This window comes from Schistocerca americana, chromosome 11 (assembly GCF_021461395.2).
Source record: "Schistocerca americana isolate TAMUIC-IGC-003095 chromosome 11, iqSchAmer2.1, whole genome shotgun sequence".
NCBI classification, from domain to species: domain Eukaryota; kingdom Metazoa; phylum Arthropoda; class Insecta; order Orthoptera; family Acrididae; genus Schistocerca; species Schistocerca americana.
The window spans coordinates 98,237,004-98,257,467 of record NC_060129.1 but is presented as its reverse complement, the minus strand read 5'-3'; the positions used below and the strand labels follow the sequence as shown (position 1 = coordinate 98,257,467).

Here is a 20,464-nt window from a genome sequence, read left to right as displayed (position 1 = left end):
AACAGGGACATGAAGAAGACTTGAGCTCTGTTTCAGTTTCTCTACACCTGACTCAACCGATATATTGCTACCTGCTACGCACGTCTCGGTAGAAGAAGCGTGAAAGTAAAAATTAAGGAGGGAAAGTGAAAGTAAAAATTAAGGAGAACGGAGGTCACACGCTGGCTTACCAGCAGTGTTTCACATCGCGACTGCAGCAGGAAAAGGCCGAAACAGCTGTGGTACTCAAAGCATCCTCCGCCACACACCAGAAGTTATCTGTGAAATTATCATTTCAGACTTTCCAAAGCGGTAAGTTATTTCAGAAAGGCGTTATCTTGTGAATTTTGGAGCAGTTTTGACACAAAACGGGATGCGTTACATTTTATCTTCATTTGCACTACAGATACGATAGCAGATCTGGTGCAGTTATTGTTTACAAGTCTGAAGATAAAGATTTACAGTATTCAGGACCAATATTTTAAATTGAGTTATCTGTTTTGCAGATAAATGGTATGTATAAATTACATTGAAAACGACCTCCTCTCTCGCAGGCGAATTGTTTCATGTACCGGCTAGCCTGGATTTCACATCGTGTAGCATGTGCTTCGCATACTTCCATTCAAAGTTGCAAAAAGTTGCACAAAGTTAAAATGACTGAGTATAGTAGTTGTGGAGGATACCGCCTACCACAGACCATATGGTGGCTTGCAAAGTGTGTAAGTAGATGGAAATTTTTACACAGTTCTGTCGCACTGGACAGATTTACGTATTTCGATATCAAAATAAATTTTAGCAATTTCTCAGATACCAACCACACACTTAAAACAACGAGTTTAAATAAATACGAAGACGCTTCAAATAAATACGAACACGTTTCAAATATATGCCGCTGTGTTTGATGATGCGAAGAATGCAGTTGGAGTTCTGGGCTGTTTTCCCTGTGCTGAAGACTGCCATACCATTCCAAAGTGTCGTAATTGAGTGCAACAGATGAATGGCGTTAGGCGCATTCCGAATTTTGGGAACTCGCCGTTTTTCAGCAGGATGTAGTGCCGTCGCCGCTCGTCGTGAGAAAATCACGCCTGATTCCTGCATTTTTGTGAAAAGTCGGAAAAATTTGAGGCTTCAGTTGTAAAGCCGACATACTACAAGGCAGGAAGCACGAATTTTGGATTTAGGAGCCCAAAATATGTGATTATGGAATCGCTGACATAAGATGTACTGCAGTTTCTTACCAATTGGTATTTTTGGTCATTGCACGCAGGGTGGCTCTGGACAGTTACTCCTAGATATTTTTCGGTACGTAACTTGTTGTTTCCAGCAATTTGTGATCAGCAGTGTAGTTGTACAGTAGTGGATTTCTTTTCCTTTGTATACACAATATATTACATTTATTTATGTTGAGGATCAACTGGCAGAGCCTGAAGTATTCATCAATGCCGTGGAGGTCACTCACCAAGTCAATACTGCCTTCTGGCGCCGCTGCTTCCTCACAGAGAATGTTAAGGAGCTTCCGTCTGTAACGCCGCCACATGAGGCCGGCAGAAGCTCTTGTTCAGAATGCAGTCTGCGACTTTGGTCACACATGCATGCACGGGAATGCCAAGTCTAATTCTATCACAGCATACAGGGGAATGGATGTTCCGAATGTGGTCTGCTTTCAAAACGTCTACAGAGACGCAAAAGTGTACTTTTTGAAAGTGATGTATGTTTCCACTACTGGCTGCATGTCTCACGCGATTGAGTATAATTCCCTGAGAGATGGTAGTTTGCTCTGTAAGAGCAGCAAGGAAGGTGTTTGGCAGTCTAATGATTTTAGGTGGTTCTTCAATTCTCTTTATTTGAAGGTGAGCTGGCAAGAAGGCTGCAGATGGTGTGAGCATGACGTGGTATGACCACTGCTACCAATGTGACATTACAGTTAAACATGAAAAGTACTTGTGCGGTACATGCACAGAAGTGAATTCAGTGTGAAATCTGAAGATACATTCTAAGTGAACAGCTTATATGGCAGTAATATGAGTAGGGTGCAGTTTGCAGTGATGTAATGTAGCAACATAGACACTGCTAGCAAATAGTTTGCAGTAATTAGGTAATGTAGCGGACTGGTGGGAAGAAGTGACGTTATTGCGGCTGGGCGACGTGTTACACAACAACCGGTATTCTCGAATTTGTCTCTTGGAAGAGATTGGGTGTTTACGTTTTGAAATACAGGCGGTTGTGAAAGACGTGGGCTGTATTCTTGTAAGCTGTTTGAATATTGTATGTGGGACGAGAAACAAGACAGAGAGGGAGAGAGAAGTGGAGTTTATGAATGATGGAGTATTTGTCAATTGTTGCTGGGCTTTTGCAGAAATTGCTTGTGGAATGTTTTACAGAGTGAATTCTGAAAAGGAAGGTTTGTCACGTTGGTTTACAGATATTTCCTGTTATTGCAGTAGTTGTGGTGTTACTGGAGTAATTGTGTGGACTGCAAAAGGTAGAAATGAATAGAGAAAGCGATCTTTTTTTTCAATTTTTTATTTTAATATCATGTAGAATGAAGTACATGATGACATTTCCTCTAGTGGCGCGTATTAATGCTCCGTCAGCATCTCGATGAGATGGTGACGGTTGTACTGCCTGGCGATGTCCAGGGGGGTCCACCCGTAATCAGTCGTCGCCCCCCTGTCGGCTCCGGCCTGCAGCAACGCAGCCGCCGCTTCTGCGTGGCCATAGTATGCCGCCCAGTGCAGCGGCGTCCACCCCCTGTGATCCCTGACGTTGGGGTGGGACGCCACAGAGAGCAGCAGCCGCACCACAGCCGCCTCTATCAGCCTCCTGCCTCGCTCTTCCCCAGAAAGGCTCCTGCACAAAACATCGACACACTTACTCTCTACTATCGAGACACACACACACACACACACACACACACACACACACACACACACACACACACACCAAATGAAAGACACTGTCACAGCCGCAAAACTACCAACAATTCTGAATACACTTCTTCCGAGCGACAAGTCACAAATCTAGAAATCTCTCTTCTGCGATATGGGTAACCAGCGTATTACAGACAGATCCACAGCACTAGCCCATAATCAAAAACTTCAGCCATCTGCCATTAAAAATAGGCGCACTACATCTCCTAACAAATTCATTTGGCAAATTTCCTCACAATTCACTACACAGATCCGCCTCCTTTCACCTCGGCATGCAGTTGATACCCAATCCTTCATCTACATTCAAACACACCCCTAAAACTACCTTCTCTGGGTACCAATTCCTTCTGTCACTTAGGAAGAAAACACTAGAAACTAAACGCATCTGTAAGTACTGAAATACAATTTCCTCACCAGACAGCTAAGTGATTCACACCACTAACATGGAAATTTTCTGACATACCGACAAAAAATATAAAAGTCACAGCTTCGTACACAATAAGTTGGTCCACATATTTGAAATACAACAAGGATACCAGGTTGACTCTCCCTGACCCACACACACACACACACACACACACACACACACACACACACACACTACCAGCTGCATAATAATCGTCACAAGTGCTCATATAATCATGCATGCAACAAGAGATACATCCACTGGAACATTCATTTCCATCTACTTACACACCTTTGCAAGCCACCATATGGTCTGTAGCAGAGGGTATCCTGCACAACTACTATACTCTGTCATGTTAACTTTGTGTAACTTTTTGCAATTTTTGAAAATTCTGGACACAAACTAAGTTACACACCGCTACAGGCAGCGTAACACTTTACATTTATAGTTAAAAAGGTCTTCGGAACTGTAAACGTACACCAACTATGTTGCTCTCGAGTAAAATTTCTGTTTCAGTAGTAGTAGAAACACTTAAACCGTAACTTTAGACCAGTCTAAAAAAAGTACTATATTTCCTGTATCTAATGCTATGCATAAATTAGATCATGCCAGAAAGAAATCAGGTGTCTGTAAGAAATAGAAACACACAGTGTTAATTGATTATTGCAGGTTCACTTACAAATATCAAAATACTTGTATAGATCTGGCATTGCTGAACTTGAACCAATGTCGTGAGAAGCTCTCCCCACAGCTGATGCAAGTTAAAGGCTAATCCCAAGCGAGAGAGCCACTAAGAAGCTCCAAAGACAAGTGAAATACTAACTAGAAAGTACAGAGGTAATAAAACTGCTGCATTTAGTACAAAATAATCAATGTAGGTGGGGCAGCAACCGTATGAAACAATAGTAGTAACTGGTACACATAAAAAGTTATCCTAACCGACTGCCGTCATTTCCTCTTTCCGTTCTGATCGCAAATTCAGCGAGGGAGAAACGACTGCCTGTGCGCTTCTGTACGAGCGACAATGCCTCTCACCCTATCTTCACACGCCTTGTCTCAAGTGTACATCGGCAGAACTAGAATTGTTTTGCAGTCAGCCTCGAAAGACAGTTCTCTAAATTTTCTCAACAGAGTTCCCCGAAAAGAATTTCGCCTCCCCTCCAGTGATTCCGATTTGAGTTCCTGAAGCTTCTGCACAATACCTCTGCATCACTCGAAACTACCGGTAACCAATCTAGCAGCTCTGCTCTCAGTCCTACAGCTGTCTTCCTTTAATTCTACCTGTTGCCGATACAAAACACTCGAGCAGTACTCGAGAACAGGTCGCACCAGCGGCCTACATGCAGCCTCACCTACAGGCCAACCACACTTTCCTAAAAGTCTCCAACAAACTAAAGTCGACCTCCCGCCTTCCCTACCGCAGTCCTCTCAACCTCGTCCCATTTCGTATCGCTTTGCGAACTTTCGCTCAGACATTTAAGCGGCGCCTCTGTGTCTAGCGGAACACCTCAACACTACGTGTCTGTTTTTCCTAGTCACCTGCATCAACTCACGTTTCTCTACATTTACAGATGGCTGCCATCTGTCACACCAACTAGAAATTTACTCCGCTCAGCTCGTACGGCCCCATCCCCTTTTGTCTGCAGAAAGTTTATTTTCTAGATGCGATGAGGATTCTCCTGACAGAGACATCACGTACACTACGCACACATTCAGGAATCAACTTACGATTCATTCAGAAATGAACTTAAAATGTGTTCAGAAACCAACAAGGATGCGTTTCAAAATCATATAAATGATCGATAGATCAACGTGCGCTGGATGCTAGGTGCTTTGTGAAACAAGCTTTTTTCCTTGAGAATATGAATTTGGCGCCCCCTTTTCCCAGTACCATCTAGCTGCTTGCTGCGACTGCTTGCACAGCGGAGAGCCACATTCCTGTAGCCAGAAGCGGGAGAATCTGCTTCTCAAACGCGACTCAACTGCGCGTGCGCGTGAGCTCGCTCGTAAGTGCTAACACGAATGTAATGTAAACAGTTGTGACCTCACGGTCATCGGAGGGAATTTGTTGTTATGAAGTATTGCACAGTCTTCCTAAAGCCTTTGACACGTTTTGCTGTTGGCAGACGCTTGCATGAGGACTGTGTGTGTCGTCGTCGTATATGGCGCATTTCCTTTGCATTTTAAGTTATATTCGTTTTTTTCTCTCGTTAAGTTTCATTGTTGCAGTATTATTCTGCAGTTGCGGGATACAGTAATATCATTTGTTATAGTAACAGTTCTTGCCAGTCAAAATTAGAAAAATTTAACTGAAAACTAAAACAATGAAAAATTCCCAGAATTCTAAAAAATTCCCGGGTTTTTCCTGGTTTTCTCCCGGATGAAAAAATTCCCGGGTTTTTCTCAGATCTCCCAGTTGTCCCGGGTCGTATACACCCTGTAGGAGATGAAAACGTGCCCTTGAAATGCAGCGAACAGTTGAAACTAGCCAATAGTGTGGAATTGAACACTTCGTTTCAAAAAAACTGGCTGCCTCAGCGGAAAAGATAAATAAATGCCGAATTACTTCAGCAAAGCGACAAAAGTAACTTCATTGTTCTGCAAGATAATTAATGCTTGACTGTCAGAAAGGTGGAAATTGTATTAAAATCTGGAACTAATGACATATTTTAATCTTTCATAATTGTGTGAATGTATTTTAATTCACTTGATATCTCCCAGCCACAGAAACCACTCTCATTCATTTGACATGACAGCAGTGAACGAAGAGGAAACAGCAAAGTCACTAAATGTGAACACAGATCACCCCCCCCCCCCCCTCCCCACTACAAGTCAACCTGATCTGCGCATCAATCCTGGATCTATGATATTTCGTACCGGGGCAATACTAGACGGTTAGATGGTGGCGCCCCCCCCCCCCTCACCCCCTTCCTCGAGCGCTTCAGATAGGGCGTCAAAAAAAAACTTTTCAGAAAATGGTCATGTTGTAGAGCACTTCTTCCTGAAGAGTCCTATGCATAAAACATATAACTTTGAGGAAATTTAAGACGCGTTATTTGGTCTTAAGTGTGCCGAAGTGCAGTGCCACGCCTCTTCACACAGCGTTCTCTTACTGCACTGCACGTCACTGCACCTCGCACTGTGGAACTCAGATGTCTATTTTGTAACGGATGCCATCAAACTACATTCAGGACAGCGGAAATTAAAATGTCCTTTGTTTTTTAAACAAAAGAACCTCGCAATTAATACTGGATGGAATTATTTGTAACCGGAAGAAGAACTCTTCAGAAAATTTGGATTCTTTATTGCCTAATAGCTAATAACTTTCTGTTCGGTGACATAAAATTAAATACGGGATACACAAAACCAGGTAAGACAAGAGACAAACAAGACAGTACATATTTCTTCAATCCTTGCGTTCTTTTCTCACTACTCTCGCTCTAGCTTTACATGCCGTGCTTTCCTTTCTGCGAAAGAATCTGTTACCTCATCAAAATTCGTCAAATGTTTTGCTACGTGAAAAATCTAAATGTCGTTGTCTAATACTCAAAAAGCTTTTAATACAAATAGTACCAAAGACTGGTGTGGTTTCTCGATCTCATTTCGTCTATAGTCACCTTTTGCAGGACGAAACAAAATAGGCCTTTCTAATATTGCAGCAACTGTAACACACACCAAACAAGCGAGATTGTTTTGGTAATCATGGTCATTTTTATAATACGGCAGAATATAACTCTGCCAAGTAATAATATGAAATGCCTGTTTGGCCTACTACAAGCAAAAGGCTTTATGTTAGGAAATAGTTTCATGTTTCATTCATAAGCTCCAGTTTCTTAAGCATGAGATCGAAAAGTAGAAAAGTAGTAGTACGAAATTTTTGTATAAATTTGGAACCGCCCAGTTTCTTCTCCTTCCTCGTTCTAACAAAATAATCTCATCCCTAGTTCTGTAACTATTCCTATCACTGTCAAAGCTCATTCTCCAGTCAACTCTACTAACTCTGCCAGAATCACCGGTTTAGTAATTATCCAGCGATTATTCTCCGGTTAGGCGTTATTACGTGTTCGTACAACGCGTTTTCCGCGCTATTCCCAGAATGGAACTTAAGCGGCTGCTAACCAGGATATGTACAACTTTCCCTCTCTAGTGTAGCGACCTGGTCAAAAACTTTCTGTCAAACTTTCATTTTCTTTGATACAGCGACAAGATAATATGTTAATATTTCATATCTGTTATTCCTGTTGGTCGTTCATTTCTACTCTGGTAGTCTGAATCTATGGACGTGGCTATACGCTCATCTGCATACCAGTCAGTCACACACACACACACACTACATTCACCCGTGCGGCTTTATTCCGCTCAGCTCGTGTAGCCCTGTCCCCTTTTGTCTGCAGGAAAGTTTATTTCCAGATGCGACGAGGATTCCCCTGGCAGGTACATCACGTACACTATGCACGCATTCAAAAATCAACTTATGATTCATTCAGAAATCAACTTAGAATGTGATCAAAAATGTTCAAAAAGCAACAGGGATGAGCTTCAAACTCTTTTGAATAATCGATAGACCAACGTGCTCTAGATGCTAGGTGCTTTGTGAAACAAGGTTACTTTTCCTCAACAATACGAATTTTCCCCCGTCGCCACCAGATACTCTGGTTTGCTGCGTACACAACCAACAGCGACATTCCTGTTTCCAGAAGCGGGAGAAGGTACCACTCAGACGCGACCCAACTGCGCATGCGCGTGGTTCCGCTCGTAACTGTTTAAATGAATCTGATGTAAACAGTTGTGACGTCACACTCATCGGTCGTAATTTGTTGTTACGAAGCACTGCATTGTCTTCCTACAGCCCTTCACACAATTTGCTGTTGCCAGACGCTTGTATGAGCACTGTGTGTTTTTTGTTTATATATGAAGCATTTCCTTTGCAATTTAAATTTCATTCCCTCGTTCATATTTTGTTGCTGCAGTATTATTCTGCAGTAGCGGTATACAGTAATGTCCTTTGTTAGAGTATCGGTTATTACCTGTCAAAATGACAAAAAATTAACTGAAAACTAAATCAAAGAAAATCTCCCGGGATTCTAGAAAATTCTCCTGTTTCTCCCGCGGATGAAAAAATTCCTGGGTCTTTCCCGGATCTTCCGGGTCGTATACACCATGCAACAGTCTTTTGTGAGGAATGGTATCAAAACCCCTCTGGAAATCTAGGAATATGGAATCGATCTTAGATGCCTTGTCGACAGCACTCATTACTTCATGGGAATAAATAGCTAGCTGTGTTGCACAAGAATGATATTTCCTGAATCCGTGTTGGTCATGTATCGATAAGTCATTTTCTTCCAGGTGAGTCATAATGTTCGAGTACAGTGTATTCTCCTAAATCCTACTGCAAACTGAGGTCAGTAATATGCGTCTGTAATTCAATAGGTTACTCCTATTTCCTTTCTTGAGTACTGGTGTGATCTGTGCTACTTTCCAGTCTCTAGGAACAGACCTTTCGCCAAGTGAGCGGTTGTATGTGATTGCTAAGAAAGGCGCTATTGTGTCGGCATACTCTGAAAGGAACCCGATTCGTATTCCATCTGGACCGGAAGACTTGCCTATCTTAAGCTATTTGAGTTGCTTCACGACACCTAAAATATGTACTTTTATGTCACTCATGCTAACAGGTGTTCTGGTTTCGAATTCTGGAATAGTTACTTTGTCTTTTTTCGTGAAGGAATTAAGGAAAACTGTATTTAGTAACTCCGGTTTAGTGGCACCATCATCATTGTGGAAACTCTGCTGTTGGTTATATATACACACACACACACACACACACACACACACACACACACACACATATATATATATATATATATATATATATATATATATATATATATATATATTTTTTTTTTTTTTTTTTTTCAGTAGGACCAACTTTCTTTGCCCACATCGGTTGCTCATTTCTAAAAATAAAAGTTATCTATACCATGGAATTATACAAAACTTCTCCTCGGTGAATCAAATCCACTACTCATCACACCTGGTGACCATCATCCATCGAATACAGGAGTTTGTTTACGAGTGACGAGCCATACAGTGCTGTACGCATCTCCACTCAGCCACACCCACTGCATTTCCCACTTCTCCAGAGCAGGTACCTCAACCATTAGACCAGCTGAGTGCGTTTGCTGGCGTAACTGGAATTGCCATTGTGGATGATGTTTTTTACCCATGGTTTGCATTTTTTACCCATGGTTTGCAAACACTACAGCCAGAGATTCTCATGTACATCCTCTGAAGTAGGACAACATCCACTGATTCGATTTCCCTCTTGCTACTTTTCCCACAAGTTCCCCGGGATAAACTCTAGTGCAAGTTTCGATGAGAAGCTGAGTCAGAAGTGGAGGTGTGCTCAGGCAGCCGACTGCTGAAGGAGACTGCCTGCAATAAGCAGCAAATCTGGGTTCCTGTTACAGTGCGGCACCGATTTTCAATACTCACTACAGATGTAACTGACCAGGGAACCATTTAAGGAATATTCGAATTACATTTTAAGACATAACCAAAACAAGCTGTATCCTCATTACTGTACTAAATATTAACTTTTTGTCATTATTACCTCTATTTCTGTTTACCTTATTTTCGCCATTTCTTCCTGAGTGTCTTCAATAACTTATATCTACAACCATTCACATAAGTTTTGTTGATTGGAATTGTGTGAAAAATCCCGTTTCCACACCCATTTAATTCAGAATCAATTTGTAAGACACACAATCATCACTAAAAACAAAATCTAGATTCAACACATCAATATAGAAAGAATCTTTGGGAATGGGTGTGATTTGTATGGGACGCTTCCTACGTAACTACAGTTGAGTGACTCTGAACTGAACATAATTCTCACGGCAAATACAGAGAACGAGAAACCTTCTGCATATGTGCTCAATCTTCAAAATATCATAGCCAAAAAAGTGAGAAAGGAGTAATGTTTAATGGCAACTGTAACCTCTATCCAAAAACTGAAGGAATCTGTATTTTATTTTAATTACTATATCGGCTGGTTACTGCCAAAATAAGCAGTACTGTGAGGGTCAGACTTGGGCACGTGTGGCAACACAACTCACCGGAAGCGAGAGACGGCTGCGTCATCGGGTGGAGGGGTGTGTCGGGCAGACGTGGGAGGCGCAGCTGCAGCAGGAGTCCGGCTGTGGCCGCTGTGGGGTTGACTGTCAGAGTTGGGGGTGGACCCGCCCCCTGTGGCGGTCGGCGAGCTGCACAGAGAAACACTGTCTGGGTGGGCGTGTTCACACAGGGGCTCACTGCAGGCGGTACAGCTGAGGGACTGTCCACCAGGGCAACGGAACACTCACAAGGGAACCTCCACATCACACCCCCCTCAGATTTAGTTATAAGTTGGCACAGTGGATAGACCTTGAAAAACTGCACACAGATCAATTGAGAAAACAGGAAGAAGTTTTGTGGAACTGTGAAAAAATAAGCAAAATATACAAACTGAGTAGTTCATGGGAAGATATGCAACATCAAGGACACTGGGAACGCAGGAGCGCCGTGGTCTCGTGGTAACGTGAGCAGTTGCGGAACGAAAGGTCAGTCTGCTTTCGGCCGGTGAGCGGCGAGGACGTCTTGTTTACGTCCCGTCCGCAGAGTCGCGAGCGCGCGTAGTTTGTTTACTTCCCCACCGCATCTAATACTCGCGTCCGTTAACACTGAGTCGCCATGGCTCATTCGTACAGAAAGGCTACCATCAAGATCAGCTTCCACCCCGACTACGCACGACCACGAGCCTTTGAAGTCTAACGATTCATCCGTGACGAAGTTCAAATACCAACACAGCACATCATCGGTATCCACCTATCCATCACAAGTAGCGTCGTTTACATCAAGATGGTCGATGACGAGTTATGTCACGCAGTTGTGAACAGATGCGCGAACACTCTCAAGTTCAAACACTCCGATGGTCACATTGGAGAGGTTACTGTTGACCATGCTGGACTAGGATTACGCACACTAAGTGTCTTCGAACTCCCTTTCGAAGTACCACCGGACGTCGTTACCTCAGCTTTCCGCCCTTATGGGACGGTAATTGGCCACGTGGCCGAAAAATGGAACACCTTCGAGACGTACCAGGTCCTCAACGGCGTCCGACAAGTGAAAATTGAATTAAAGAAACATGTGCCGTCCTACTTAGTCATTGGTGGCTGTCGAGCAATAATAATGTACGACGGCCAACCTCGTACTTGTTCTGGTTGCGGCCAGGAGGGTCATGTGCGCTCGGCGTGTATTCAACGTCGGGTTACACAGCTTCCATTGCACGACACGACACCACCTCCTACGCTCACGGCCCTACCCCTCAATTACGCAGAGGTGACACGATCGACCGTCATGACAGACGACAACCCCCTCGGAAGACAGGAAGCGTTAGAATGCGCACCTGTCGCCGGTCCTGGATTGACCAACACCATTACGGTGTCCGCAGAGGTTGAATAACGCCGCCCATCGACTCCACGTGAAGATTCGGACGAGAGAATGGAACTCGACGCTAGGGTTGTACCGACCTCTGCCTTTCTACCTGAGGGGGATGCTATACGGGAATCACAAACTCTTTCGGAGATAGAAACCCACGTCCGCAAACAAAGGTAACCGAGAAAACATAAAAAGCGACGTGACACACCCTCAGACAATTGCCTCCAGCGGACGTCTTCTTCAGTTGACGACCGGAAGGCCGACGAAACGACGAGGAAAATGGACGACACGAGATCGCCCTCACTTGTCACTTTGATTTTGACAAACCCGATTCCGCTCTCTCGGACAAACGGATGGCCAGCACAGCGCCCGCCGTTGGTACACAACCGGAAACAACTGCGGATTCACCCTTAGTCACTCAGCCCACCAGTGTTCTACCGAAGCCACCGTTAACTTGCGGACCTTGCGCGGATGACATTGAAGACGATTCTACTGCCGCTGTGGTGGACGAGGAGAGGGGTCTCTCCTCCCACACCTCGGCCCCTCCCGAGTAGCAACAGATGACGGCGCGGACGCGGCCAGCAGATCATAGGCCCCACCTTTAACGGCGACACTGACGGCAGCCCCCACCGCAGGAGACGATCTACAGACCTATCGCTTGGCGACCATCAACATTAACACCATTCGGACACGTACGAAATTGTCGCTGCTCCAAGACATGCTCAATGCAGCAGACGTTGACATTGTCTTTCTCCAAGAAGACTTCGTCGCCGATTTCCCGGGTATGTATGGTTATACGGCTCACGTGTCCCACGTGGAGTCGCAATTCTCCTCAGAGAGGGCCTCGAGGCGGACGAGGTCCGTTATCTCCCCGACGCTAGAGGAATGGCCGTAACGGTGCAGGGCGTCTGGTTTATCAATGTGTACGCCCCTTCCGGAACGAATCGACGACGTGACCGCTCGCTCTTCTTCGCAGAAGGAATAGCACCGCTTCTTCAGGGCAGGCACGATGACTTGATATTAGGGGGCGATTTCAATTGCACCCAAGCACCTAAAGATCAGCTGCCACGCCATTCACTGTGCCCCGAACTTGGGACACTCATCGGCGATCTCCAGCTGGTAGATACATGGAACATGTCCGAGAAAATAGACCGGGATACACCCATTTCACGAGTCACTCGTCTAGTCGCATCGATAGGATTTACGTCTCCCGTTCTCTCGCGGCAACAGTGAGTGACGCGGAGGTGTGGCCAGTAGCCTTTTCTAATCACGAGGCCTACATATGTACCGTCACCCTTCGTCGCCAACGGGTGTGGCGCAGCCGACATCCCTGGAAATTAAACCTTGCTCATCTCGCTTCTCCGGATTGTCGACGCGCCATCGAAGACACGTGGAGTTTGTGCGTCCGCCGCCTCCCAACGTATCCTACGTCGATTAGTTGGTGGTTAGCCTGCGCCAAGCCGGCCCTACGGCGAACCTTTATTACGTATGGCCGTGAGACTGATGCTTGGAGGCGGCAGACGCTTGATTTTTATTTCACCGTCCTTCGCGAATGCGCCTCCTTGCCACCCACACCGGAACGACAGTTGACAGTTCAGCATGCGAAAGCACAGATCGTAGCTCATATGCGCCGACACCTCGAAGGGACGATCGTCCGAGCGCGGACACAAGACAGACTCGCACCGGAACGACCCACCATGTACCACGTCATCCGAGAACGTACACTGCGAAGACGGGCGCTGATACATGCCATCACCACTGAGGACGGCCGTCATCACACCACACAACGCGACATTGCTGCAGCCTTCTCCGACCATTACGCACGACTATTCTGCTCAATGTTCCGACCCGACGACGGTGACATCAGTCTCACAACTGGTTTACGGCATTGTCCCACAGGACTTACAAACTGAATTATTGAACGTCATTACGGAAGACGAAGTTATCGACACCATCGGTAGAGGAGCGGCGAATAAGTCTCCTGGCCCCGACGGGCTCCCTGTGGAGTTTTATAGAACTTTCCAGTATTTACTGGCCCCCAAGTTAACAGACATTTGTCGGGAGCTTATGTCCCCCGCGGTGCCGCTGCCTGCGACCTTCGTAGAAGGAATAATTATACCGGTTCACAAACACTCGTCAACTTCAAATGGTTCAAATGGCTCTGAGCACTATGGGACTTCACATCTTTGGTCATCAGTCCCCTAGAACACAGAACTACTTAAACCTAACGAACCTAAGGACGTCACACAACACCCAGTCATCACGAGGCAGAGAAAATCCCTGACCCCGCCGGGAATCGAACCCGGGAACCCGGGCGTGGGAAGCGAGAACGCTACCGCACGACCATGAGCTGCGGACACTCGTCAACTGCGACATGGAAGATATTCACCAGACTATTAGCAAATCCTCTACGACCGACCCTACCTTACGTCATCTCGCCAGATCAGACTTCCCTAGGGGGTATCAACAACACCCACACAGCACTGTGTCGATACCGTGACTTAATAGCCCTAGCCAGGGCACGCCGCGTCCCGGGAGCGCTGGCATCGCTAGATTTTAGCCAAGCGTTCGATCGAGTGGATCACGCGTACCTAACGTCCGTTCTCCAGCACATGCAGTACCCACAGCCCCTCCTCCGAGGGGCGACTTCCAAAGTGCTCGTTAACGGGCGTCTCTCGCAGTCCCTCCCGATTTTCCGCTCCGTGCGTCAAGGCTGCCCCTTGTCGACGTTACTATATGCTCTGGCACTGGAACCGCTCCTCTGTGGCCTCCGTCAACGCCTCACCGGTCTTACCCTACGTGACGTCACAGTTCGCTGTACAGCATAAGCAGACGACCTGGTTCTCGTATTCCGCAATCGCGACGATGTCAACAGAGCACTAGAATGGATTACCACGTACGGTGTGGCTTCCGGCAGCTGTCTCAACGTCGCCAAATCGGTCGCCATGGCCATAGGAGACGGGTTGACCCCAGCGTGTGTCGAACCCCTACTGCTTCGTGGCACTATCAAATGTCTCGGAATAGGGTTCACGACGACATACGGCGCACTGCGGCTCTTAACTACCGCCGCTTATTACAACAAATTCGGGTCCAGATCTTCAACCTTCGTCTGCGGACCCTCGACATTCTTCAAAGGACACACTTCGTCAATGTTTACCTCGCATCGCGCCTTCCACACATAGCACGTGTTCTTCCAATACTGTTACTGATGGCTCGGCGTCTATTAGCGGCATTCGGAGCCTACGTCAGTACAGGCATGCTCTTCAAAGTCAGTTATGAGTCACTGACCCCCCAGAAAGGGGAGGTCTTGGTCTAGTCCATGTCCACGACAGAGCTGTGGCCCTGTATGTCAGCTCACACTTCGAGCTGTGGCGCCACCACCCGGGAAGTTTGACAAGTTTGCTGTTGGAGTCCTTAGCTCCACCCTCCCTTATGCCTCCACTGACGACGCAAGACATACCCCCACCCTTCTACTACTTCGGGAACTTTTACATTGAACACAGCTATGTCTGTATCGCAGTACCACCGACGAAACAGGCGTCGGCGCGGGATATATATCATGTCCTACAGCAGAGGCGCCCACCGAACATCGTGTAGACCAATGCCCTCAGGTTAACTGGAAGGTGGTGTGGAAGACGATTCACGCGGTTACACTGGACACAGCCGTCAGATCCACATGGTACATCACAGTCAATGGTAAACAGATCACCCGATCACGCCTCCACGAGATAAACATGGCGGAATCGCCTCTCTGCGTAGACTACGGGATACCAGACACGGACGAACACCGTCTCACATGTGGCGCGGCAGAAGACGTATGGCGCTTGGTGCGACAAATTTTGTCGTATTTTCTACGAGTGACTCCGGAACACATTACACCTCGGTTTCTATTATTTCCGGATCAACAGTATTTCCCGCGCCCAGACCAACGCTGTCACGTGGATCCGTGCGCATGCAGTACACTACTTATTTCACGAAGGACTTAAAGATGTATTCGACTTTTGGAACTACCTACAAGAACGTCATTGCAAGATCGTACGGAACCCAAAATACAGACAGTATTTTTCTAATTACTTAGGGAGTGCCCTACGCGACCCTCCATGCAGCTGGATCATCAACAGGTAGGAGACGATACCCATTGAGTGAGCTGACAAGACTAAGTTCGATTTTCGGTGGAATAACATGATATACGTGAAGACGTACCTGGATGATGAAGCGTAAGGAGAGTAGCGACACACCCTTCTGCACCCTGTATGAAGCACTTTTTTTTCGTTTTCCCCATATACTTTACCTCGGTGTAGGACCGTGCCGAGATATTGTTTTCTTTTTCTCAGAGCACGATGCGGTGCTAGATACATTTATTTTTGTTGTGGTATAAAGTAAACCCACATTAAGAATGTATTAAAACAGTAAATGAAAATTTAAAGAAAGTCCTTGGTTCAAATCTTCCATCGAGTGAAAATTTTAATTTTTTATTTTCAGTTTATGTGACAAACTCTTATGTTTTCATCACTTTTTTGGGAGTGATTATCACATCCACAAGAAAACCTAAATCGGACAAGGTAGAAGAATCGCCAAGTGTACAAGTTAGGTGGGTCGACAACATATTCCTGTTATGTGACGCACATGCCGTCACCAGTGTCTTATGGAATATATCAGACGTGTTTTCCTGTGGAGGAATCGGTTGACCTATGACCTTGCGATCAAATGTTTTCGGTTCCCATTGGAGAGGCACGTCCTTTCGTCTACTAATCGCACGGTTTTGCGATCCGGCCGCCAAACACAGACACTAAACTTATTAGAGTGAACAGAGACGTCAATGAACGAATGAACAGATAATAACTATGCAAACATAAAGAAAGTAAAATTTTCACTCGAGGGAAGACGAGAACCAAGGCCTCTCGTTCTACAGCTGCTCACGCTACGACGGGACCACGGCGCTCCTGAGTTCACGTTGTCCATGATGTTCCCTATGTGGCCCATGGACTACTCAGTTTGTATATTTTGCTTATTTTTTCACAGTTCCACACAACTTCTTCCTGTTTTCTCAATTGATCCGTGTTCAGTTTATCAAGGCCTATCCACTGTGCCAACTTATAACTAAATCTGAGGGGGGTGCGATGGGGAGGTTCCCTTGTCAGTGCCAACAACACCAGCCTGTCACTTTACGTGACTGTGCCACCAACTAACTGGTCTTTTTCTTCACTACTTCTGCTATATTCCCCATTGGCGTAGCTTAAGATGCAAAACAATGAAGCATAAACCAAATCCCAAACATAAGGGCCAACAATTTTGCTGCCCTGACAGAACAACTATCAGACAGAATTTAGAAGCAGTTAAAGTCAACTGGCTGCTACTTTTGGTTGTGAGGTAATTTGAAAACTGATATATGGATGCTGAATTATATCACTGGAGGAAGAGAGAGAGAGAGAGAGAGAGAGAGAGAGAGAGAGAGAGAGAGAGAGAGAGAGAGATCCAGCGATAGAGAAACAAACTGATAAGTTGGTGTATCAACTTACTGTTGAAACTATACGGTCATGGATATGCAGGCGCTCTGATGTGAAGCCCGAGGGAATGAAGAAGATGGACAAGAATTACAAGAGCTATGCTATAAAAGTTATCAAGAGTATATTCAAAATCTGAATTTGAGTAAAGCAAATACAACTCTATAAATGCATGTAATGTCTCCACAATTCGATTCATTGAAAAGACAGCAGTGGTGATGTGTTTCTTAAACAACAATTTTCGTGTTGAGCAGTTTGCAGTAGAGCTCACCATTAAAAGAAAAAAAAATGGGTTACGCAGTGTATGTATTTTATCTGATGGACAACGTTTACAACTTGTAAAGTAACCTGTAGTATATTGAATATGGATTTTTTTTTAAATTGAAAAGTAAACAAAATAGACTTGTATGGAGCATACGTATCCGAGAGACAGAGGCAACAAATGATAGCTGGATGAAAACGTCACATCAATACTGACGTTGTGGGAGATATGTCGTACACCTGTAGGTGGACAGCGAATATAATCTGCTGTATCCCAGTAGCAGGAAACCTGATAAGATTCCCTGGACGACCTCTGGTAACACCACAGGTAACTTCAAACAAGACAGGGGGGGGGGGGGCAGAGATTGCCTGTCTGCTTTGTAAAAGGGAATGCACGGAAAATATTCAGGGCGATAGCTGAACAGAGACGAGAAGGAAATGTGATTGTAAGGCACAGCCTTGAGTGTGACAATGTTACTGTGCTGGCTGGAGTATTCTCTTCTTGTTTGCCCCCAGTGTGCATGAGTAGCCCCAGTGCTCATAGCTCCTGCTTTACTGGATATCTCAGGGAGTCATACCCTGCTCTTTGGGGCCAGTCACCCAGGGGTAGCGTCTTTCTTAGTAATCAGGAAAATCCTGTCCCAGGTTTGAACCTCACCATCACTTGATTTTTGAATACGAATCATCAGCATTGGTGTCTGAAGACTTCCAGCATAAGGTGTCACCCTCTTTCAGCTACCAGCCTTTCCAAAGAGGGCGGAGGGGCCGACAGAGGTTCAGGGCAGTCTCTTTCCATTGAGGTCTGAAACTGCTCCTAAATGAGGAAAAATTGGCAATGATCAACAACATGAGAAGGCAATGTAAACCACTGTGTAAATATGCATAACGTGCATCAACATGACGTGGCATGTGATTCAATAAGGGCCATAATGGTCTCTCCATTGGCAAAAGAGTAGTCCCCCATTCAAACCTCCAGGCGAGGAGGCACAAGGGGGAGGTGATCATGGGAAAAAGGTTGAGCAACCAACAAAAGGATAACGTTCTACGAGTCGTGATGTGGAAAGTAAGGAATTTGTATGTGGTCGGGAAGCTAGAAAATAAGGAAAGGGAAATGCTGAGGACGTATCTAGCTGTAGTGGGTGTCAGTGACGTGGAAAGGAAAGGAAAGGAAAGGATTTCTGGTCACATGAGAATAGGGTAGTAGCAACAGCAGTAGGATTCAGTATCAATAGAAAGGCAGGGCAGAATGAGAGTATAGATATTTTCTCGTGAGAATCGAAAGCAAACGAACAACATGCATAGTTCAGCTATACATGATGACGTCGCAAGTTGAAGATGAAGAGAGAGAATAAGTATGAGGATACTGAACAGGTAACTTGGTACTATGTAATAGTCATGGAGGGATTGAAACGCAATCGCAGGGGAAGGAGAAGAAGAAAGGGTTACACGAGAATATGTACTTGATAATAGGAATAGGAGAGAAGACAGGCTAGTTAAGCTCTACAGTAAATTTATCCTAGTAATAGCTGGTATAATCTATTCAAGAATCATTAGACGAGGGGGTATACTTGGAAAAGGACCGAAATATGGGAGGTTTAAAGTCACACTATATTATTGTCAGGCAAACATTTTGAAATCAGGTACTGGAGTGTAAAGCATAGCCAGGAGTAGATATAGACTCATAACAATTTAGCAGTGAATTTTATGAGACTCGTCAGGAGCAAATGATGTACAAAGAAGTGGAATACAGTAGTACTAGGGAAAGAAGAGATGAGATTTATGATCTCTTGAGGCTACAGATACTGCAATAATAAGCAGCTCAGTAGGTAGTTCAGTTGAAGAGGAATGGATATCTTTAAAAACGACACTAACAGAAGTTGGAAAGAAAAACGTAGGTACAAAGAAGCTAACTGCGAAGAAATCATGGGAAATATAAGAAATCCATCAGTTGATCCATCAAAGACAGAAGTTCAAAAATATTCAGGAAAATTCAGTAATAGAGAAATATGTCACTTAGGAATGAAATGAATAGGAAGTGCAGAGAAGCTAAGGTGAATTGGCTGCACGAAAAATGTGAAGAAATTGAAGAAGAAATGATTCTTGGGACAACTGACGCAGCATATAGAAAAGTCAAAACAATCTTCCACGGAATTAGAGGCAAACGTGGTAACATTAAGAGCACAATGGGAATTCGAGTGTTAAATACAGAGGCGAGATCGGATAGCTGGAAAGAGTACACTGAAGGCCTCTCTGATTGGAACGACTTGTCCGATGGCGTGACAGAAGAACAAGCAGGAGTCGGTATGGAAAATATTGGTGATTAGAATCAGATTTTAAAAGCGCTTTGGAAAATTTAAGATCAAAGGAGGCATAAGGTATAGACAACATTTAGTTAGAAGTTCTAAAATCATTGGAGGGAGTGGCAAATGGTCTATTCTCACTGGTGTGTAGAATGTATGAGTCTGTCAATATACAATCTGACTTTGAGAGAAATATAATCTGCACGATTTGGAAGACTGCAAGAGCAGAGAAGTGTGAGAATTATCGCACAATCAGCTTCACAGCTCAAGCATCCCAGTTGCTAAGAAGGATAATACACAGGAGAACGGAAAAGAAAATTGACGTTCCGTAACGTTCATAGGATTTGTGGTCCTGGCGAAAGCGTTCGGCAATATCAAATGTTGCAAGATGTTTGAAATTCTGAGAAAAATACGGGTAAGCTATAGGAGAAGTCGAGTAATTTGCAATATGTACAAGAGGCAAGAAGGTAAAATAAGAGTGGAAGACCAAGAGCGAAGTATTCGGGTTAAAAACGGTGTCAGATAGGGATGTAATCTTTCGCCTCTACTGTTAAATCTATATACCGAAGAAGCGATGACGGAAATAATGGAAAGATTGAAGTGGAATTA

At 44.9% G+C, this 20,464-nt stretch overlaps 1 protein-coding gene across 2 annotated transcripts in view; it reads right to left on the bottom strand.

Moving 5' to 3' along the window:
* Nucleotides 1-2,504: 2,504 nt before the first annotated feature.
* LOC124554073 (BTB/POZ domain-containing protein At4g08455-like) overlaps nucleotides 2,505-20,464 on the bottom strand; it is a 78,289-nt gene continuing 60,329 nt past the window's right edge. Inside the window, exons 3-4 of one of the 2 annotated variants that reach the window (XM_047128122.1) lie at nucleotides 10,431-10,577; nucleotides 2,505-2,829 (exon numbers count right to left, since the gene is read on the bottom strand). In XM_047128122.1, the coding sequence (XP_046984078.1) occupies nucleotides 2,559-2,829; nucleotides 10,431-10,577 (418 nt within the window). In that variant the 3' untranslated portion in view covers nucleotides 2,505-2,558. The remainder of the gene's footprint in view (nucleotides 2,830-10,430; nucleotides 10,578-20,464) is intronic. The other variant, XM_047128121.1, reaches the window with a different exon arrangement.